The following is a 24,003-nucleotide window of genomic DNA, read 5'->3' as shown; positions in this document are numbered from 1 at the left end:
CAGTGCGGCTTATATATGTACACATCATTCAATATCATTCAATTTAGCTGCTGCGGCTTATAATCCGGTGCGCCTTATAGTGCGGAAAATACGGTAAATTAATTTTGAATTCAGGCTGTAACATAAAATGTGGAATAAGTCAAGGGGTATGAATACTTTGTGAAGGCACTATATTTTGTATAGTTGATAAAACAGCTTGAATTAGAACAGGAGAAAGAAAACCAAGCAAAGTGAATTGGCAGAATTATGAATGTGAGGAGGGAAGAATGTGATGATTTGATGCACAGCGTCTCAAGACGTTTCCCTGTGATTAAAAGGCTTTGGCAGGCAGCTGGCAGGTGTTAAGAAGCGCGGTTTGGCGGGTCATGGTTTGGCGGGTCATGGTTTGGCGGGTCATGTTTCGGAGGACGCATGACCCCACCTTCGACCTCTCCCGAGCCCGTTGGGGAGTTGCAGTGATGAGACAAGATCGAAATTGGGGAGAAAAAGGGGGTCAACAACAACAACAAAATAATAAAGGATTTAACAGTTAATTAAATATGGAGCTGTAAGCATTATCTCAGACAGAGAGAGGGAGAGGGAGAGAGAGGGAGAGAGAGGGAGTGGGAGAGGGAGGGGGAGAGGGAGAGGGAGAGGGAGTGGGAGAGGAGGGGGAGGAGAGGGAGAGGGAGAGGAGAGGGAGGGGAGAGGGGGGAGGGGAGAGGGAGAGGGAGAGGGAGGGGGAGAGGGGGAGAGGGAGAGAGGGAGAGGGAGAGGGAGGGGAGGAATGGGAAGGAGAGGGAGAGGGAGGGGGAGAGGGAGAGGGAGAGGGAGGGAGAGAGAGAGTGTCACAGAGAAAGAGAGAGAGAAAGAAGGAACACACCTGAAAACAGTAGAGCACTCACTGTCCTACCTGTTATTAGGTAACACCAGAGACAGACAGACAGTCTTACCTCTATGAAGATGAAGCATGGGATGATGGAGTAGCTGCGCTGTGTGTTGTCAGAAGCCATGTCTCAGCAAGGGACGGATCCTCAGTCTACAGGAGGAGAAGGACTGTTAATATCCAGAAATATTGGAGTCCCATTCTGATTCCCGTTCCTAAGTTCCTGGAGTCGGGAATTGACTCCAAGAGTCAATTCCAAACCATGAGCTGACCAGAAAAATACAAAACACAACGTCACAGGACAGAGGGGGTTTGACTGGGTATCTGGACAACACACAGTAAAACTACAAGACAGGGTTCATCATTCTAAAAACACTGGCTGCATAGAGTAAATGGGTGTTATACAAACATGGTTGGCAATGACTAAATAGACTGGTCTCTGAGCACTGACAAGAGAGTTGGTGAAGACTGGAGGAGAGAGAGAGAGAGGAGGAGAGCTGATGATGTGTAGAGGAAGACAGGAGAGGAAGGGGAGAGAACAGAGATCAGACTGAGTGACGTGATGTGAAAGGATAGGGCAGCTAACGAGCTGAAGAGATCTGACATGAGAGGCTATGTGATTGATTTCGCAAACACGGCATGCTCTAGGAAAGAGCAGGTTGGTATTTATTGTCATGAATCTTGCCCTGGAGGCAGCTTTGCTCTGGTCACTAGCTGGCACAGCCACAAAATCTGATTTTAAACCTAACCACACTACTAACCCCATCCTTAAATTTAGACCAAAAGCAATTTGTTTTCATGCATTTTTACAATATAGCCAATTTTGACTTTGCAGCTGGCCCATGTAGCGGAAATCGCTTAATTCTGCGGAAATCGCTTAATTCTGCCTCCAGGGCAAGATTCATGACAATAAACGTCAACCTGCTAGGAAAGAGTCCAGGGGACACGGCCACACAGGGACACACACACACGGGGTCAAACACACGGGGACAAACACACGGGGACAAACACACGGGGTCAAACACACGGGGACAAACACACGGGGAAACACACACGGGGACAAACACACGGGGACAAACACACGGGGAAACACACACGGGGACAAACACACGGGAAACACACACGGGGACAAACACACGGGGAAACACACACGGGGACAAACACACGGGGAAACACACACGGGGACAACCACACGGGGACAAACACACGGGGACAAACACACGGGGAAACACACACGGGGACAAACACACGGGGACAAACACACGGGGACAAACACACGGGGTCAAACACACGGGGACAAACACACGGGGAAACACACACGGGGACAAACACACGGGGACAAACACACGGGAAACACACGGGGAAACACACACGGGGACAAACACACGGGGAAACACACACGGGGACAAACACATGGGGACAAACACACGGGGAAACACACACGGGGACAAACACACGGGGACAAACACACGGGGAAACACACACGGGGACAAACACACGGGGAAACACACGGGGAAACACACACGGGGACAAACACACGGGGACAAACACACGGGGAAACACACACGGGGACAAACACACACAGCACGCTCTAGGAAAGAAAAGAGGAAAGGTAACATCAGGCTACAGTTTTACCAACTGGCCCTCACAGGGACACAGGTCTTTCCAGACCCATCATTCAGAATGGAAAACGGACAGATCCTGACTGATAGGGTTCACATTGGGGAGCAAGAGGGTCCTCATCCTGACAGTGAAAACTCTTTCTACCTGGTTTATCATCTACCGCTTCACCTTCCTTTACAGCAACTGACTGACTGAATGAGGGCCCAAGTATGGGGCTGCTGAATTTACAAAGGAAAAGATACCAATGAATGCTTATGGTTGTTTGAAATTGAAATTAAAAGATTTGAAGATGTTATCGCAGGTGTAGCGAAATGCTTGTGTTTCTAGCTCCAACAGTGCAGTAATACCTAGCAATAATATACAACAATTACGCACATAATCCAGGAAAACAAATCAGTTATTTAGGATGAGCCATGACTAGAATACAGTATATACACAGAGTACCAAACATTAAGAAAACCTGCTCTTCCATGACATAGACTGACCAGGTGAATACAGGTGAAAGCTATGATCCCTTATTGATGCCACTTCAATCAGTGTAGACCAGGGCTCTCCAACCCGGCCCCTGGAGAGCTACCCTCCTGTAGGTTAACTCCAACCCGGTCCCTGGAGAGCTACCCTCCTGTAGGTTAACTCCAACCCGGTCCCTGGAGAGCTACCCTCCTGTAGGTTAACTCCAACCCTGTTCCTGGAGAGCTACCCTCCTGTAGGTTAACTCCAACCCCAGTTGTAGCTAACCCGATTCAGCTTATCAACCAGCTAATTATTAGAATCAGGTGCGTTAGATTGGGGTTGGGGTGAAAACCTAGAGGACGGTAGCTCTTAACCCAATATTGACCCAGCGCTGGGTTGAATTAACCCAATATTGACCCAGCGCTGGGTTGAATTAACCCAATATTGACCCAGCGCTGGGTTGAATTAACCCAATATTGACCCAGCGCTGGGTTGAATTAACCCAATGCTGTGTTTTTTCCCAATATTGACCCAGCGCTGGGTTGAATTAACCCAATATTGACCCAGCGCTAGGTTGAATTAACCCAATATTGACCCAGCGCTGGGTTGAATTAACCCAATATTGACCCAGCGCTGGGTTGAATTAACCCAATGCTGTGATTTTTCCCAATATTGACCCAGCGCTGGGTTGTCGAAATGACCCCAATTGGGTTCTTTTTAACCCTGCATTTTTTAGAGTAACAATCATTCATTTTGGAAAAATAATATCAATTGCCATATTAGGCATAACTCCATTTCTACCTTTTAAGATGCCAAAATATAAAATTGTTTTCAGTATCCTGATGCTGTTTTGTTTTCTGTTTGTTTCAATGCATGCATTCAAGGCACACCTGTTTATTGAAATGCATTCGAGGTGACTACCTCATGAAGCTGGTTGAGAGAATGCCAAGAGTGTGCAAAGCTGTCATCAAGGCAAAGGGTGGCTACATTGAAGAATCTCAAATCTCAAATATATTATTATTTGTTTAACACTTTTTTTTATTAGGTGCTGGGTTAGAAGCACAACCCAAACCGGCAGGGTTGAATTAACCCAATATTGACCCAGCGCTGGATTGAATTAACCCAATATTGACCCAGCGCTGGGTTAAATTAACCCAATATTGACCCAGCACTGGGTTGAATTAACCCAATATTGACCCAGCGCTGGGTTAAATTAACCCAATATTGACCCAGCGCTGGGTTAAATTAACCCAATATTGACCCAGCGCTGGATTGAATTAACCCAATATTGACCCGTTAAATTAACTCAATATTGACCCAGCACTGGGTTGAATTAACCCAATATTGACCCAGCGCTGGGTTAAATTAACCCAATATTGACCCAGCGCTGGGTTAAATTAACCCAATATTGACCCAGCGCTGGATTGAATTAACCCAATATTGACCCATTGCTGGGTTAAATTAACCCAATATTGACCCAGCGCTGGGTTGAATTAACCCAATATTGACCCAGTCCTGGGTTGAATTAACCCAATATTGACCCAGCGCTGGGTTGAATTAACCCAATGCTGTGTTTTTTCCCAATATTGACCCAGCGCTGGGTTGAATTAACCCAATATTGACCCAGCGCTGGGTTGAATTAACCCAATATTGACCCAGCGCTGGGTTGAATTAACCCAATATTGACCCAGCGCTGGGTTGAATTAACCCAATATTGACCCAGCTGGGTTGAATTAACCCAATATTGACCCAGCGGGTTGAATTAACCCAATATTGACCCAGCGCTGGGTTGAATTAACCCAATATTGACCCAGCGCTGGGTTGAATTAACCCAATATTGACCCAGCGCTGGGTTGAATTAACCCAATATTGACCCAGCGCTGGGTTGAATTAACCCAATATTGACCCAGCGCTGGGTTGAATTAACCCAATATTGACCCAGCGCTGGGTTGAATTAACCCAATATTGACCCAGCGCTGGGTTAAATTAACCCAATACTGTGTTTGACCAATATTGACCCAGCGCTGGGTTGAATTAACCCAATATTGACCCAGCGCTGGGTTGAATTAACCCAATGCTGTGTTTTTTCCCAATATTGACCCAGCGCTGGGTTGTCGAAATGACCCCAATTGGGTTATTTTTAACCCTGCATTTTTTTGAGTAAAAATCATTCATTTTGGTAAAATAATATCAATTGCCATATTAGGCATAACTACATTTCTACCTTTTAAGATGCCAAAATATAAATTGTTTTCAGTATCCTGATGCTGTTTTGTTTTCTGATTGTTTCAATGCATGCATTCAACAAGCTTTGGACGAAGGACTTCCACAGGGACACCATCTCCAAAGTTCACTCAAAAAGGCAATAGTTCTGAACTGGGTTGGATTTAGTTTTAATTATTACAATCTTGTTAATTATCTTTTAAACTTCCATTGGTTAATCAATTGCTCAGTTACAACTTGGCTAATTTAAATAATTATGTAGTTGTCCCTTTAAACATCCTAAGGTCAACATTCCCATAGAGTTCACATTTCTCTCATGTAAATGTTGTGTTCTGTATAAAAACATTAAATAAAACCATTAATTTGGGAAATATCCAGTCTTTGCTATTTCATTCATTACCAGGCTGATGACTTCAAGCTGTATTGGATGTATTTGTATCTGTTAAAGACGTTGAATACATGTTGTTTAGTATATTTACTACATTTATACTGAACAAAAATATTAAAGCAAGATGTAAAGTTTTGGTCCCATGTTTCATGGGCTGAAATAAAAGATCCCAGAAAATTGTCCATACACACAAAAAGCTGATGAAACAGCATGATCATTACACAGGTGCACCTTGTGCTGGGGATAATACAAGTTTTGTCACAACATAATGCCACAGATGTCTCAAGTTGAGGGAGTGTGCAATTGGCATGCTGACTGTTGCCAGAGAATTGAATGTTCATTTCTCTACCATAAGCCCCCTCCAACTTCGTTTTAGAGAATTTGGCAGTATGTCACAACCGCAGACCACGTGTAGCCATGCCAGCCAAGGATATCCGGCTTCTTCACCTGCGGGATTGTCTGAGGAGGGGGGTACTGAGGAGTATTTCTGTCTGTAATAAAGCTCTTTTGTGGGGAAAAACTCATTCTGATTGGCTGGGCCTGGCTCCCCAGTGGGTGGGCCTGGCTCCCCAGTGGCTGGGCCTGGCTCCCCAGTGGCTGGGCCTGGCTCCCCAGTGGGTGGGCCTGGCTCCCCAGTGGGTGGGCCTGGCTCCCCAGTGGGTGGGCCTATGGCCACCCATGGCTGCGCCACTGCCCAGTCATGTGAAATCCATAAATTATGGCCTCATTAATTTCAATTGTCTGATTTCCTTCTATGAACTGTAACTCAGTAAAATCTTTGAAATTGTTGCATGTTGCATTTATATTTTTGTAATTTGCATATTCATACTGTGTTTGCAGCATGTTCGGCACAAGTTTCCCAGAATTGTTTGCCGGAAGTGACAAGTTGCCGCAAAATTTACCACAACAGTTTGCCACAAAACGAATTTGCATGTGAAAAAAAATGAGCTCGCCACTAATTTGCGTCAGATTGGCCATAGGTTTGCCACAGCTGTTTGCCAGAAGCCTGTTGTTCTGCTAAGGTACCAGTGCCATGGGGAGGGAATTCCTAGGCTGCAGAAATAGGCTACATTTATTTAGTAGGCTGCTCAAACTTTTACAAGCCGCAACGGTTTACACTTTATATGGCCTGCGTATGATCTAATGAACGAAAGTCTGAATTAATGTAATCATTTTTACTGAATGGTCTAAAAACAAAATAGGCCTACATGCTTGCACTGTTGTTGTCCTTCCAAACTGGGGAATTCACTCATACAGCATCCGATTCCACCACGGTGTTGCAGTACTCATACAGCACCCGATTCCACCACGGTGTTGCAGTACTCATACAGCACCCGATTCCACCACGGTGTTGCAGTACTCATACAGCACCCGATTCCACCACGGTGTTGCAGTACTCATACAGCACCCGATTCCACTCACGGTGTTGCAGTACTCATACAGCACCCGATTCCACCACGGTGTTGCAGTACTCATACAGCACCCGATTCCACCATGGTGTTGCAGTACTCATACAGCACCCGATTCCACCAGTGTTGCAGTACTCATACAGCACCCGATTCCACCACGGTGTTGCAGTACTCATACAGCACCCGATTCCACCACGGTGTTGCAGTACTCATACAGCACCCGATTCCACCACGGTGTTGCAGTACTCATACAGCACCCGATTCCACCACGGTGTTGCAGTACTCATACAGCACCCGATTCCACCACGGTGTTGCAGTACTCATACAGCACCCGATTCCACCACGGTGTTGCAGTACTCATACAGCACCCGATTCCACCACGGTGTTGCAGTACTCATACAGCACCCGATTCCACCACGGTGTTGCAGTACTCATACAGCACCCGATTCCACCACGGTGTTGCAGTACTCATACAGCACCCGATTCCACCACGGTGTTGCAGTACTCATACAGCACCCGATTCCACCACGGTGTTGCAGTACTCATACAGCACCCGATTCCACCACGGTGTTGCAGTACTCATACAGCACCCGATTCCACCACGGTGTTGCAGTACTCATACAGCACCCGATTCCACCACGGTGTTGCAGTACTCATACAGCACCCGATTCCACCACGGTGTTGCAGTCTATTCCCTTTTATCATAACAGCTTACTTTTTTGCGGCTCACCGTCTGACCCGACGCAGGACTGTCCTAATTATATTATCCCAATAGGGTACATGCAGATAGACAACCCCATGCTTCAGACTATTCATTTATAGCCACTATCGTTTTTACAAATCATTTTACTAACATGTTTTGAGCTAATTTCTGGAGGTGGAAATTATATTTTAGATGGTGTCAGCAGAATATTTTTTTCATTCATTTTGGTGTCCTTTTAAAAATTTCACCAGATCGTCCGAGGGCCTGAGACGTGAAACGAACTACCTCAGCTCGGAGTCGGCTCAAGTAGGCAACTAGAGACTATGCTGACAATGTGTTTGTGAGATGCCGGACATAAGGCAATTTTAAAATCGTCCGGCGACTCCTGCCATGTCTACAGATATCCCCCAAACAAACAAACTGATTATGGAGAATGAGTGACAACTGGTCGCTTATAGATACAGTCAGTCAGGTGGCTAGCTGCCGGCAGAGACTTCTATTGCAGTAACGTTGAAGGGCTCTGGCTAGTATTACTTAGCCAGCTAGAAGGATGAAGTAAGAAGCTAACGTTAAACGGAGCCTAACTCAGCAGGAGCAAAAAAATAGGCCACTAAGTTCTCCTAATAACGTGTCTCTACAGAGAGTAGGCTACTGGGACAGACAGTGATGTGGTGCTCAGTGGCGAGGCTGAGGCAGGCTGCAACGCATGCAGGAAGCAAGCAGAGAGGTTAGTACATGTGGTTCCCAAACATGAGGTCGGGGCCCCATGTGGGGTCCCCTGAGAAAATCTGCACTAATCTTATCAAACAAGTTAGGAACTTTAAAAAATAAAATAAGATGTTTCAATATGATAATCTCCACATGGCCTATAGACCTACATTAGAATGCAATCAACATGCAAACAGTTATAATCTTATCTCCACCTCCCACTGGAGTTAGTTTACCCATTAACACCACATCACTGATATTAATACAGAATCGTAAGTGATATTCTAATAATTCATGTCAATGTGATAATACGATAATATGTGTGCTTCATTGACGTCTGTTTGCGTGGAGCTTGATTAGTAATGCCTAGGAATACAAATGTGAACGCTATGGGGAGTACCAGGGGGGAGTACCAGGGGGAGTACCAGGGGGAGTAACCGGGGGAGTACCAGGGAGTACAGGGGGAGTACCAGGGGAGTACCAGGGGGAGTACCAGGGGGAGTACCAGGGGGAGTACCACGGGGAGTACCGGGGGAGGCGGGAGTACCAGGGGGAGTACCAGGGGAGTACCAGGGGAGTACCAGGGGGGAGTACCAGGGGAGTACCAGGGGAGTACCAGGGGGAGTACCAGGGGGAGTACCAGGGGGGAGTACCAGGGGGAGTACCAGGGGGAGTACCAGGGGGAGTACCAGGGGGGAGTACCAGGGGGAGTACAGGGGGAGATTGTGGCGTCTCAAATGGAAACCTATTCCCTATATAGTGCATTACTTTTGAACATAGGGAATGGTCAAAAGTAGAGCACTATACTAGCTGACGGACCTATCACGTAGGATGATGATGGTGTGCCCCTGACGTCATTGATGAGATTACCCAATAGAGGTAAAGTCAATCATGTAGGATGGATGAGGTTGCTGTTGAAATCACCCACATTGATATCATAATACTGTGTAGCTAAATAGCAACAAGAAGGTGTTGGGAGGATGCTGTGGAGTTGGGGTGTGGGGCCGTGTTGGGAGGATGCTGTGGAGTTGGGGTGTGATGGGAGGATGCTGTGGAGTTGGGGTGTGGTGGGAGGATGCTGTGGAGTTGGAGTGTGGTGGGAGGATGCTGTGGAGTTGGGGTGTGGTGGGAGGATGCTGTGGAGTTGGGGTATGGTGGGAGGATGCTGTGGAGTTGGGGTGTGGGGCCGTGGTGGGAGGATGCTGTGGAGTTGGGGTGTGGTAGGAGGATGCTGTGGAGTTGGGGTGTGGCGCTGTGGTGGGAGGAGTTGGGGTGTGGCTATGTGGGGCATCATGTGCTGTCAGGTTGCAGGTGATAAGGAGATCAGTGTAGGAGTGCTGATCAGGGATAACGTCACCCTGTCGATGTTGATCAGAGGCAAAACCGATCCTAGATCGGCAATCCTACTCTGAGACACTTGATACATTCAGCCCCAGACCACAACCAATGCCGAACGGAATGACACACAGACTCGTGCTCCTACTAATCGTGAACAAATTATGTCCATGAATGATTAGGCTACTATCTCTCTCTCTCTCTCCTCGGTAAATAACTCGAAGTATGAAACACGAGGACGGTGTGGTAATTAACAGCAATCACGGTCCAAATGAGTTCCAGAGAGACAGGTGTTTGTCTGAGTTTACGGATCCTCGCTGGTCAAAGACCATTTAAATAATTAAATGACCCTCGGAGGACCATGATAGTAGTAGCCTGTCCTCCCTCTGCAACGTGTGGCATCATTCTCAGGACTGACCATTGCAACAAAGTAACGCTCTAGTGAAACACTGGCTACATTTAATCGGATAAAACATAAATTGACACTTCAGCTACGTCGGTACCACTTCCCCATTACGCACAGCCACAGCACACGAGCGGATCGACCCATAGACGCTGTGAGCAGCAAGACAATAGCTGAATAGGCGAGTAGCAACAACAATTTCGCTGACTGCATCACGGAGAACTTACCGTGCGATGTATGTATATTCCTATGGACGTGCACATCCATCAAAGGTAATGGAAGAAAATAATGCCCAAACGCGTGCATGCTACTCCATATCTTTTACCAGCGCTACAGTGTCTGCTAGTAGCTTTCAGATGATGGTGATGAGAACAAGATCAAGGACCCCTCGCAACGGCACACAGAACTGGGAGGAGTCCAACTTTTCTTCTTTAAATGTGGCAGATCGCAACCAACTGAAAGGTGCATACGCCGCCCCCTACTGTAGTGGAGAGTGAGGCCGGTCAGACTCCCATTCCTCTATTTCTCTTATCTAGCCCTGTGTTTCCGCCTAGTGTTCTAGAGTGTGAATTCAAAAAGGACGGGAAAAAGGGAAGAAACACTGCCCTTCCAACTAACCCTACACCCAATTAAAACCTCACCACTATACCAACTAACCCTACACCAAATTAAACCTCACCACTATACCAACTAACCCTACACCCAATTAAAACCTCACCACTATACCAACTAACCCTACACCAAATTAAACCTCACCACTATACCAACTAACCCTACACCCAATTAAAACCTCACCACTATACCAACTAACCCTACACCCATTAAAACCTCACCACTATACCAACTAACCCTACACCCAATTAAAACCTCACCACTATACCAACTAACCCTACACCAAATTAAACCTCACCACTATACCAACTAACCCTACACCCATTAAAACCTCACCACTATACCAACTAACCCTACACCCATTAAAACCTCACCACTATACCAACTAACCCTACACCCATTAAAAACCTCACCACTATACCAACTAACCCCTACACCCATTAAAACCTCACCACTATACCAACTAACCCTACACCCATTAAAACCTCACCACTATACCAACTAACCCTACACCCATTAAAACCTCACCACTATACCAACTAACCCTACACCCATTAAAACCTCACCACTATACCAACTAACCCATCGTTCAACACACCATTGTAACTCCTCTGCAGTAAAATCTTGTACACCCAAGTATGTAAGTAAGTTCTCTGCAGCTGCCACAACATCCATTCTCTGTGATTGTCACGCCCTGACCTTGAGAGCCCTGTTTTTCTCTAGTTGGTTTGGTCAGGGTGTGAATTCTAGATGTTCTATTTCTATGTTGGCCGGGTGTGGTTCCCAATCAGAGGCAGCTGTCTATCGTTGTCTCTGATTGGGGATCATACTTAGGCAGCCATTTTGCCTACCTTAGTTGTGGGATCTTTATTCTGTTTTGGCCTGTGGTTGTGCTGCCTGTTGAACTTCACGGTCGTTTGTATTTTGTTGTTTTGATTCTGTATTCAGTTAATAAAGGAATATGTACGCATACCACGCTGCACCTTGGTCCGATCCGTCTATCAACGAGCGTGACAGAAGATCCCACCACCAACGGACCAAGCAGCATGGCCAGGAAGAGCAGACTCCCTGGACACAGGTGGGGAAGACATTCTGGACATGGGAGGAGATATTGGCCGGTAAGGGAACCTGGGCGAAGGAAGAAGCCCAGGCAGGAAAGGATCAACGGCGACGTCGTAGTTCAAGACCGCGAAGGAAGCCCGAGAGACAGCCCCAATAATTTTTTTGGGGGGGGCACATGGGGTGGTTGGCGAAGCAGCAGGAGGCCCTGAAAGGGCTGACTGTGGAGGAGGAGGCTGCTATGATAGAGGCCCTGAAAGGGCTGACTGTGGAGGAGGAGGAGGCTGCTATGATAGAGGCCCTGAAAGGGCTGACTGTGGAGGAGGAGGCTGCTATGATAGAGGCCCTGAAAGGGCTGACTGTGGAGGAGGAGGAGGCTGCTATGATAGAGGCCCTGAAAGGGCTGACTGTGGAGGAGGAGGCTGCTATGATAGAGGCCCTGAAAGGGCTGACTGTGGAGGAGGAGGAGGCTGCTATGATAGAGGCCCTGAAAGGGCTGACTGTGGAGGAGGAGGAGGAGGCTGCTATGATAGAGGCCCTGAAAGGGCTGACTGTGGAGGAGGAGGCTGCTATGATAGAGGCCCTGAAAGGGCTGACTGTGGAGGAGGAGGAGGCTGCTATGATAGAGGCCCTGAAAGGGCTGACTGTGGAGGAGGAGGAGGCTGCTATGATAGAGGCCCTGAAAGGGCTGACTGTGGAGGAGGAGGCTGCTATGATAGAGGCCCTGGAAAGGGCTGACTGTGGAGGAGGAGGAGGCTGCTAGTGATAGAGGCCCTGAAAGGGCTGACTGTGGAGGAGGAGGCTGCTATGATAGAGGCCCTGAAAGGGCTGACTGTGGAGGAGGAGGAGGCTGCTATGATAGAGGCCCTGAAAGGGCTGACTGTGGAGGAGGAGGCTGCTATGATAGAGGCCCTGAAAGGGCTGACTGTGGAGGAGGAGGAGGCTGCTATGATAGAGGCCCTGAAAGGGCTGACTGTGGGAGGAGGAGGAGGCTGCTATGATAGAGGCCCTGAAAGGGCTGACTGTGGAGGAGGAGGCTGCTATGATAGAGGCCCTGAAAGGGCTGACTGTGGAGGAGGAGGAGGCTGCGATGATAGAGGCCCTGAAAGGGCTGACTGTGGAGGGAGGAGGCTGCTATGATAGAGGCCCTGAAAGGGCTGACTGTGGAGGAGGAGGAGGCTGCTATGATAGAGGCCCTGAAAGGGCTGACTGTGGAGGAGGAGGAGGCTGCTAGGATAGAGGCCCTGAAAGGGGCTGACTGTGGAGGAGGAGGAGGCTGCTATGATAGAGGCCCTGAAAGGGCTGACTGTGGAGGAGGAGGAGGCTGCTATGATAGAGGCCCTGAAAGGGCTGACTGTGGAGGAGGAGGCTGCTATGATAGAGGCCCTGAAAGGGCTGACTGTGGAGGAGGAGGAGGCTGCTATGATAGAGGCCCTGAAAGGGCTGACTGTGGAGGAGGAGGCTGCTATGATAGAGGCCCTGAAAGGGCTGACTGTGGAGGAGGAGGAGGCTGCTATGATAGAGGCCCTGAAAGGGCTGACTGTGGAGGAGGAGGAGGCTGCTATGATAGAGGCCCTGAAAGGGCTGACTGTGGAGGAGGAGGAGGCTGCTATGATAGAGGCCCTGAAAGGGCTGACTGTGGAGGAGGAGGCTGCTATGATAGAGGCCCTGAAAGGGCTGACTGTGGAGGAGGAGGAGGCTGCTATGATAGAGGCCCTGAAAGGGCTGACTGTGGAGGAAGGAGGCTGCTATGATAGAGGCCCTGAAAGGGCTGACTGTGGGAGGAGGAGGAGGCTGCTATGATAGAGGCCCTGAAAGGGCTGACTGTGGAGGAGGAGGCTGCTATGATAGAGGCCTGAAAGGGCTGACTGTGGAGGAGGAGGCTGCTATGATAGAGGCCCTGAAAGGGCTGACTGTGGAGGAGGAGGAGGCTGCTATGATAGAGGCCCTGAAAGGGCTGACTGTGGAGGAGGAGGAGGCTGCTATGATAGAGGCCCTGAAAGGGCTGACTGTGGAGGAGGAGGAGGCTGCTATGATAGAGGCCCTGAAAGGGCTGACTGTGGAGGAGGAGGCTGCTATGATAGAGGCCCTGAAAGGGCTGACTGTGGAGGAGGAGGCTGCTATGATAGAGGCCCTGAAAGGGCTGACTGTGGAGGAGGAGGAGGCTGCTATGATAGAGGCCCTGAAAGGGCTGACTGTGGAGGAGGAGGAGGCTGCTATGATAGAGGCCCTGAAAGGGCTGACTGTGGAGGAGGAGGAGGCTGCTATGATAGAGGCCCTGGAAAGGGCTGACTGTGGAGAGGAGGAGGCTGCTATGATAGAGGCCCTGAAAGGGCTGACTGTGGAGGAGGAGGAGGCTGCTATGATAGAGGCCCTGAAAGGGCTGACTGTGGAGGAGGAGGAGGCTGCTATGATAGAGGCCCTGAAAGGTAGGGCTGACTGTGAGAGGAGGAGGCTGCTATGATAGAGGCCCTGAAAGGGCTGACTGTGGAGGAGGAGGAGGCTGCTATGATAGAGGCCCTGAAAGGGCTGACTGTGGAGGAGGAGGAGGCTGCTATGATAGAGGCCCTGAAAGGGCTGACTGTGGAGGAGGAGGAGGCTGCTATGATAGAGGCCCTGAAAGGGCTGACTGTGGAGGAGGAGGAGGCTGCTATGATAGAGGCCCTGAAAAGGGCTGACTGTGGAGGGAGGAGGAGGCTGCTATGATAGAGGCCCTGGAAAGGGCTGACTGTGGAGGAGGAGGAGGCTGCTATGATAGAGGCCCTGAAAGGGCTGACTGTGGAGGAGGAGGAGGCTGCTATGATAGAGGCCCTGAAAGGGCTGACTGTGGAGGAGGAGGAGGCTGCTATGATAGAGGCCCTGAAAGGGCTGACTGTGGAGGAGGAGGAGGCTGCTATGATAGAGGCCCTGAAAGGGCTGACTGTGGAGGAGGAGGAGGCTGCTATGATAGAGGCCCTGAAAGGGCTGGGACTGTGGAGGAGGAGGAGGCTGCTAGGATAGAGGCCCTGAAAGGGCTGACTGTGGAGGAGGAGGAGGCTGCTATGATAGAGGCCCTGAAAGGGCTGACTGTGGAGGAGGAGGAGGCTGCTACAGGATAGAGGCCCTGAAAGGGCTGACTGTGGAGGAGGAGGAGGCTGCTAGGATAGAGGCCCTGAAAGGGCTGACTGTGGAGGAGGAGGAGGCTGCTATGATAGAGGCCCTGAAAGGGCTGACTGTGGAGGAGGAGGAGGCTGCTATGATATAGAGGCCCTGAAAGGGCTGACTGTGGAGGAGGAGGAGGCTGCTATGATAGAGGCCCTGAAAGGGCTGACTGTGGAGGAGGAGGCTGCTATGATAGAGGCCCTGAAAGGGCTGACTGTGGAGGAGGAGGAGGCTGCTATGATAGAGGCCCTGAAAGGGCTGACTGTGGAGGAGGAGGAGGCTGCTAGGATAGAGGCCCTGAAAGGGCTGACTGTGGAGGAGGAGGAGGCTGCTATGATAGAGGCCCTGAAAGGGCTGACTGTGGAGGAGGAGGAGGCTGCTATGATAGAGGCCCTGAAAGGGCTGACTGTGGAGGAGGAGGAGGCTGCTATGATAGAGGCCCTGAAAGGGGCTGACTGTGGAGGAGGAGGAGGCTGCTATGATAGAGGGCCCTGAAAGGGCTGACTGTGGAGGAGGAGGCTGCTATGATAGAGGCCCTGAAAGGGCTGACTGTGGAGGAGGAGAGGCTGCTATGATAGAGGCCCTGAAAAGGGCTGACTGTGGAGGAGGAGGAGGCTGCTATGATAGAGGCCCTGAAAGGGCTGACTGTGGAGGGGAGGAGGAGGCTGCTGTGATAGAGGCCCTGAAAGGGCTGACTGTGGGGAGGAGGAGGCTGCTATGATAGAGGCCCTGAAAGGGGCTGACTGTGGAGGAGGAGGAGGCTGCTATGATAGAGGCCCTGAAAGGGCTGACTGTGGAGGAGGAGGCTGCTATGATAGAGGCCCTGAAAGGGCTGACTGTGGAGGAGGAGGCTGCTATGATAGAGGCCCTGAAAGGGCTGACTGTGGAGGAGGAGGCTGCTATGATAGAGGCCCTGAAAGGGCTGACTGTGGAGGAGGAGGAGGCTGCTATGATAGAGGCCCTGAAAGGGCTGACTGTGGAGGAGGAGGAGGCTGCTATGATAGAGGCCCTGAAAGGGCTGACTGTGGAGGAGGAGGCTGCTATGATAGAGGCCCTGAAAGGGCTGACTGTGGAGGAGGAGGAGGCTGCTATGATAGAGGCCCTGAAAGGGCTGACTGTGGAGGAGGAGGCTGCTATGATAGAGGCCCTGAAAGGGGCTGACTGTGGAGGAGGAGGCTAGGATGCTTGATAGAGGCCCTGAAAGGGCTGACTGTGGAGGAGGAGGAGGCTGCTATGATAGAGGCCCTGAAAGGGCTGACTGTGGAGGAGGAGGCTGCTATGATAGAGGCCCTGAAAGGGCTGACTGTGGAGGGAGGAGGCTGCTGATGATAGAGGCCTGCTGAGGAGGAGGCCGCTATGATAGAGGCCCTGAAAGGGCTGACTGTGGAGGAGGAGGCTGCTATGATAGAGGCCCTGAAAGGGCTGACTGTGGAGGAGGAGGCTGCTATGATAGAGGCCCTGAAAGGGCTGACTGTGGAGGAGGAGGAGGCCGCTATGATAGAGGCCCTCCAAGACCTGCAGCTCAGCACTGAGAGAGGAGACCACCAGGTTACGGGGGCTGTTAGCTGAGAGGGAGCAGGAGATCTCCCTTCAGAGGGAGGCGTTGCAGGAGGCCCACAGGGAGAAGGAGTCAGTGGATGCACTGAGAGAGGAACTGGCCAGGCAACAGGAGGAGCTGAGAGAGGAGTTAACCCTCCAGCAGCAGAGAGCTCTGTCTGGCGGAGTCAGGTTTCAGAGTAGAGCCAACTCCAGTGCGCATTCACAGCCCGGTGCGCTTGGTGCCCAACACTTGCCGGGCTAAAGTGAGCGTCCAGCCAGGACGGCCCGTGCCTGCTCCTCGCACCAGACCAGTGGTGCGTGTCCCCAGTCCGGTACGGCCCGTGCCTGCTCCTCGCACCAGACCAGTGGTGCGTGTCTCCAGCCCGGTACGGCCCGTGCCTGCTCCTCGCACCAGTCCAATGCCAGAGTAGTCCGCTCCACCGGGGTCCAGTTCAGCTCCGGTCAGCGGCTCCAGTCCAGTGCCAGAGCAGTCCGTATCACCGGTGCCCAGTTCAGAACTGGTGTGCTGTCACCGGTTTCTCTCTGTTCTGCAGCCTGTATCAACACCACCTGTCTCCCCATTGAGCCCTGGGCGAGGTCGACTGTGGGCCACAAGTTTTAATTGGTTGAGGCGCATTCGCTTTCCACCACACTCAACATAACGTAGAATGCGTGGTGAAACATCAGCAGTCAGCAGTGCATGTCATTATAGGTTTACAGAGAGACATCTAACAACGCAAATCGTTGTTTTCTAATCAATTTTTGGGGTTAATCATAATAATAATAATAATTATCGGGTTACCGATTTACTTTTTATGCTTATGGTGTTATCACTTCCCACACATCGAAAATGTTTGTTTCCATCGTTGCTAAGCTCACCAGCGGCTGTCATCCATCTATGTGTGGAATTTGCGGTTCGCCTTCAAAAATATAAGTCCCTCATTGAAAGTGATGCAAACGGACACAAAAGGTGGAACCATATTTGGAATAGATAATGTTAATAAACAAGGTCGGAATGTTGTTACATAATTGATCAGAAAGTGATTGTGTGAATGTTGCTACATAATTGATCAGAAAGTGATTGTGTGAATGTTGCTACATAATTGATCAGAAAGTGATTGTGTGAATGTTGTTACATAATTGATCAGAAAGTGATTGTGTGAATGTTGTTACATAATTGATCAGAAAGTGATTGTGTGAATGTTGATAGGTCTACTGTGAGTTGGAGGTGGGGCCAAAGGGCGTACCAGTGACACCCCTTAGAAGAGGAATGGGAGGACCATGTACATTTTCTGAAAAATGTAAATAGTAAAACATGAAAAGTTTTTAGAAAATAAAACTATACTAAATATATTCCACATCACCAAATAACTGAATAAAACACACTTTTTTCAATGGAGGTCTACAGTAACCCCTGACCCCTGACCCCTGACCCCTAACGACCTGACCCCTGACCCCCCCTGTAGATGGTCTCTATCTTAACACACCATTAGACAGCTCTATCTTAGCACACCATTAGACAGCTCTATCTTAACACACCATTAGACAGCTCTATCTTAGCACACCATTAGACAGCTCTATCTTAACACACCATTAGACAGCTCTATCTTAACACACCATTAGACAGCTCTATCTTAACACACCATTAGACAGCTCTATCTTAACACACCATTAGACAGCTCTATCTTAACACACCATTAGACAGCTCTATCTTAACACACCATTAGACAGCTCTATCTTAACACACCATTAGACAGCTCTATCTTAACACACCACTAGACAGCTCTATCTTAACACACCATTAGACAGCTCTATCTTAGCACACCATTAGACAGCTCTATCTTAGCACACCATTAGACAGCTCTATCTTAGCACACCATTAGACAGCTCTATCTTAACACACCATTAGACAGCTCTATCTTAGCACACCATTAGACAGCTCTATCTTAGCACACCATTAGACAGCTCTATCTTAGCACACCATTAGACAGCTCTATCTTAACACACCATTAGACAGCTCTATCTTAGCACACCATTAGACAGCTCTATCTTAGCACACCATTAGACAGCTCTATCTTAGCACACCATTAGACAGCTCTATCTTAACACACCATTAGACAGCTCTATCTTAGCACACCATTAGACAGCTCTATCTTAACACACCATTAGACAGCTCTATCTTAGCACACCATTAGACAGCTCTATCTTAACACACCATTAGACAGCTCTATCTTAACACACCATTAGACAGCTCTATCTTAACACACCATTAGACAGCTCTATCTTAGCACACTACAGTAACCCCTGCCCATAGATGCCATTTGGGACGCAGCGCCTAATGTTGTGCGGCTTCATCTAGGTCTAGGAGGAGCTGTCTAATGGTGTGCTAAGATAGAGCTGTCTAATGGTGTGTTAAGATAGAGCTGTCTAATGGTGTGCTAAGATAGAGCTGTCTAATGGTGTGTTAAGATAGAGCTGTCTAATGGTGTGTTAAGATAGAGCTGTCTAATGGTGTGCTAAGATAGAGCTGTCTAATGGTGTGTTAAGATAGAGCTGTCTAATGGTGTGCTAAGATAGAGCTGTCTAATGGTGTGCTAAGATAGAGCTGTCTAATGGTGTGCTAAGATAGAGCTAGTTTAGCCAGCTAGTTCAGCTAGCTAGTTCAGCCAGCTAGTTTAACCAGCTAGTTCAGCCAGCTAGTTTAGCCAGCTAGTTCAGCCAGCTAGTTTAACCAGCTAGTGCAGCCAGCTAGTTCAGCCAGCTAGTTTAGCCAGCTAGTGTAGCCAGCTAGTACAGCCAGCTAGTTCAGCCAGCTAGTGTAGCCAGCTAGTTTAGCCAGCTAGTTCAGCCAGCTATTTCAGCTAGCTAGTTCAGCCAGCTAGTTTAGCCAGCTTGTTCAGCCAGCTAGTTCAGCCAGCTAGTTTAGCCAGCTAGTTTAGCCAGCTAGTGTAGCCAGGGAAAAAACTGAACTCGGGCCTAGTGTGCATATGCTATCAGGAGGTGGTGGCAAAAAGTTTGATTAAAACTTTCAGAGACTAGGGCCTCCCGAGTGGTGCAGAGGTCTAAGTGGCGCAGAGGTCTTAGATATTACTACAGACCCAGGTTCGATCCCAGGCTGTGTCGCAGTCGGCCGTGACCGGGAGACCCATGAGGCGGCGCACAATTGGCCCAGGTTAGGGGAGGGTTTGGCCGCCTGGATTTCCTTGTCCCATTGCACTCTTGTGGTGTGCCTGTAAGCTGACTTCGGTCACCAGCTGGCCAGTGTTTCCTCCGACACATTAGTGCAGCTGGCTTCCGGGTTGAGCGAGTAGTGTGTCAAGAAGCAGTGCGGCTTGGCAGGGTTGTGTTTCGGAGGACGCATGGCTCTCGACTTTTGCCTCTCCCGAGTCTGTAGGGGAGTTGCAGCGATGGGACAAGGCTGTAACTACCAATTGGGGTAAAAAGTGCAAAAATCAAAAACACTTTCGGAGACTGAAACAAATAAATCAGATGACTTATATTTAAGGAGAGCAAATTGATATACAATCCTAAAATCAGCTGTAACTGTCAATAGTAAAACAAAGCTTAAAACGATGTTTGAGTGAACCCTGAATACAGGAAATGCATGGTTAATTCTCTTCCGGACACGGTAGACTCCTAATCACCACTCCATGGCACCAAAAAAATCTCTAAGGATCATGGTGAAAGTGGCCGTAACTAGCAAAGGATCATGGTAAATGTAGTCGTTTTCATCCTGCCTGAGAGAGTCAACCATACACATTAAAGCTATTATCTTATTTCTGCTTGTCATGAAAATGAAGATGACCAAATGAAGTTAGCTAAGTCAATCAGGTATGCCCATAACCTGCATAGTCATGCAATACCCTGATGCTAGCCTACTGCAGCAGAAGGTTCATTTGAAAGCTCAGCGTCACCTAGAACCTAGGCAGGTCAACCAGCATTGGGGAAACAAAACGGACAGCATATATTAACTATGATAATCAGAATTACCTGAAAAATATCAACATTAGACTCTTTTGAGTGACGATTTGTACAGTTCAATACAGAACATACCAGCATGGTGACTCTCGATGTCAAATCTAACTCAAATTGGCTCTAAGTTAAGTGCGCGCAAGTACCCTATCTAGTCTAGATATCACATGACCATGATCCTTCTACCTGGAAATAAAAAGTTAATGGGTAACCATCACAACAAACTGATCACAACTCGGTTAGGCTAGATTGGATTACCCCATGAGAAGAAAGTTGGTTATACAGTGCTGTGAAAAAATATTGCACGGTCTTGCGTTGCTAACCTTGTGGGTACCTACAATTCAGTCCCATTCAAAATCCTATTTTCCCTAACCTTAACCCTAACCTTAACCCTAACTCTAACCTTGACCCAAAAACCTAACCTTAACCCTAAACCTAACCCTAACTCCTAACCCTAACCCTAAACCTAATTCTAATCTTAACCCTTAACCCCCTAGAAATAGCATTTGTGGGGACCAACAAAATGTCCCCAGTTGGTCAAATTTTTCTTGGTTTATTATTCTTGTGGGGACTTCTGGTCCCCACAAGTATAGTTAAACACATCCACACACACACACACACACACACACACACACACACACACACACACACACACAGTTAACATTTGCCATTTTAGCACTCCCAGCTGGCATGGACAGGGTTCTGCCATCACTAGAGAAGCCAGTCCCTTCTCACTCCCAGCTGGCATGGACAGGGTTCTGCCATCACTAGAGAAGCCAGTCCCTTCTCTGTGTGTATGTCAAATCAAATCAAATGGTATTGGTCACGTACACATCTTTTCCATGTTATCGCGGGTGTAGCGAAGTGCTTATGTTCCTAGCTCCAACAGTGCAGCCTAACAATACACGAAAGAAAAAGAAAGGAATTAAGAAATATAAAACTATTAGAAGGAGCCTGTCAGAGTCCTGAACATAAATAAACATGTATATGAGGGTGTGTTGCGGCAGAGAGCTCACGAGGGGGTGGAGTAAGTGATGCGGAACAGAGTTTCGTAAGCACCACATTCCAGGCCAAGAGTTTTACCGCTCAGTATTTGACGGCACCCCCTTTCAAGCCTATCACAAGACAAATCAACTGCTCCCTGTACGACTCTGAATGGACTGAGGAGGACAAGAGACAAAGAACTGACTGTCTTTTACGACTCACATGTCAAGGAGGGGGGTTATTAGAGGATGTTGGAGTGCCAGAGCCAAATTTCCCTTCCCACTCTTTGTAACAAAGAGCAAATGGAGAACAGAAGGACAATTAAATACATTTCCTTCGCTGTATTGTAACTGTTGATATAACCTGAATATACATTGTGATGCCTTTCCCCTCTTTTCCCATGTTTTTAAAAGAGCGTGTTTTACTGTAACATATAAAATATATGGATCTGATCATAGTTCTATTTGTACTCTACAGACTATCCATTTCATCCTAGAGATTGTTTTTCTTATTCTTTTAACATTCTATCAACAATCTCAGGTTTTGTCCCAATGTTGGCATGCCCTACGGTCAACAAGAAGGCGTGACCAGGCAGTCTTCGTGACACTCCCTGGCTGAGCCCTCCCACACTATAAGTAGTGAGGCTCGTACTTCGACTCGACTAGATCAGGTACCATGGTCGAGGTCGAGGCCACGCCCGTGTACAGAGTGATCCCATCTCCTTGGAAACCAAAACGTCGCTGCGAGAAACCTACGCAACTTTGACATACACCATCCTGCTCAAACAGAAGAATCACCTGAGAGGAAGCCGCATCTCTGCTCAGTCACGACGAACTGCTGAGTTTTATCACTCCCAAAAGGGGACCCGAACCAACATTATATTCAACCCTGTGCCTTAACAAGCTTTTTCTCTATGGACTGAAAGAATGGAGAACTGAACTGAGAAAGAACGACGGCCTATGCATGAGCCCCAATGAGGGAGTTGCTTCGTTCGACCACTTTCCCTGTCTACCACTCCGTCATAACGAAAACTCAAAATGAACCAGATGACACTCAGATTCACGTAAATACCTCATTGCATTGAATTTCCCTTTTGTGTGACGCTGTGTAAAAGTGGTGGCAGTAACTGATTATAGTAAGACTGTTACTCTTAATTACATATGATGATTAATAATGTAATAAATTAGTCACTGCATTGTCTACATTCGGATGCGAACAGATAGCCTAGCCACTGGCGACTCCTGGTGGATTCTGCAAAAATGTACTGATGTAGCCTCTCCTTCACTCCTCCGTTTTTCACGAATAAGAATTTCCAACTCTCCTGTTAAAGTGTTGTCATATCGGCCGACAAGTCCGTCAATGGATCTGTAGTGTTTCTCTAGTCCCGTGTAGCTCAGTTGGTAGAGCATGGCGTTTGCAACGCCAGGATAGTGGGTTCGATTCCCACGGGGGGGAATGTATGCACTCACTAAAAAAATGTATGCACTCACTAAAAAACTGTAAGTCGCTCTGGATAAGAGCGTCTGCTAAATGAGTAAAACGTCAATGATTGTACTGCGTTACATTTGTATTTTGTCTATCAAAAAAACTGCATCATTTTCCTCCTGTTAGTCTAGTAATAAAACCTTGAAGTGAATCCTTTGTTGCATTGAAGTCCTTAAATGAGCGATTGGAAGTCTGAGAATTCGATTCCCTTTCAGAAGGAGAATATAGTAAAACTGACTGTTGATTAAGACTATTGTCGAAATAGGATTCATGGGATTAATGGGATTAATGGGATTAATGGGATTAATGGGATAACGGTTAATGATAACTCCTGATAGAGTTAATTCAAGGGGCCACTTTATATCATAACCCTTAATGGTGCCCTTACTTGATTCATTTGGACAGGATAACAAAATGAATTACGATAAATTAGATCAATTAATTATTCCAGTAATTCATCAAGAAATTATCTTGAATATCCATAGCCAAAGTATATAATGGTGTGTATAGACATTATGGACAGTATATGAATAGAAAAGGTGTGTTCAGCAGTAGTTATATAGGATGAACCATGACTAGAATACAGTATATACATATGAAGTGGGTAAAACAGTATGTAAACATTATTAAAGTGACCAGTGTTCCATGTCTATGTACATAGGGCAGCAGTCTCTAAGGTGCAGGGTTGAGTACTGGATGGTAGCCGGCTAGTAACAGTGAGTAATGTTCAGGGCAGGGTACTGGGCATAGGCCGGGTAGTGGTGACTATTTAACAGTCTGATTGCCTGGAGCTGTTTATCCATCTTTGATGAACCTGTACTGTCTCTTCTAGATGCGGGCGGTGCAGTTGCTTTACCAGGCGGTGATACAGCCCGACAGGATGCTGTTATTGGTGCATCTGTAGAAGTTTGTGAGGGCCTTATGGGCCAAGACACATTTCTTCAGCCTCCTGAGGTTGAAGAGGTCAATGTTGTGCCTTCTTCACCACACTGTCTGTGTGGGTGGACCATTTCAGGTTGTCAGTGATGTGTACACGCTGAGGAACTTGAAGTTTTTCACCTTCTCCACTGCGGTCCTGTCGATGTGGATAGGGGCGTGCTC

At 48.1% G+C, this 24,003-nt stretch overlaps 1 protein-coding gene across 1 annotated transcript in view; it reads right to left on the bottom strand.

Moving 5' to 3' along the window:
- Positions 1–10,522, bottom strand: part of LOC121583069 (phospholipid phosphatase-related protein type 1) — a 53,301-nt gene extending 42,779 nt beyond the window's left edge. Inside the window, exons 1-2 of the mRNA XM_041899289.2 lie at positions 10,338–10,522; positions 933–1,018 (exon numbers count right to left, since the gene is read on the bottom strand). Coding sequence (XP_041755223.2) covers positions 933–992 — 60 coding nt within the window. The 5' untranslated portion in view covers positions 993–1,018; positions 10,338–10,522. The remainder of the gene's footprint in view (positions 1–932; positions 1,019–10,337) is intronic.
- Positions 10,523–24,003: the final 13,481 nt, after the last annotated feature.

This window comes from Coregonus clupeaformis, unplaced genomic scaffold, assembly GCF_020615455.1.
Source record: "Coregonus clupeaformis isolate EN_2021a unplaced genomic scaffold, ASM2061545v1 scaf0517, whole genome shotgun sequence".
Lineage (NCBI taxonomy): Eukaryota > Metazoa > Chordata > Actinopteri > Salmoniformes > Salmonidae > Coregonus > Coregonus clupeaformis.
The sequence above is the reverse complement of the archived record's forward strand: the minus strand, read 5'-3'. Positions and strand labels throughout refer to the sequence as shown.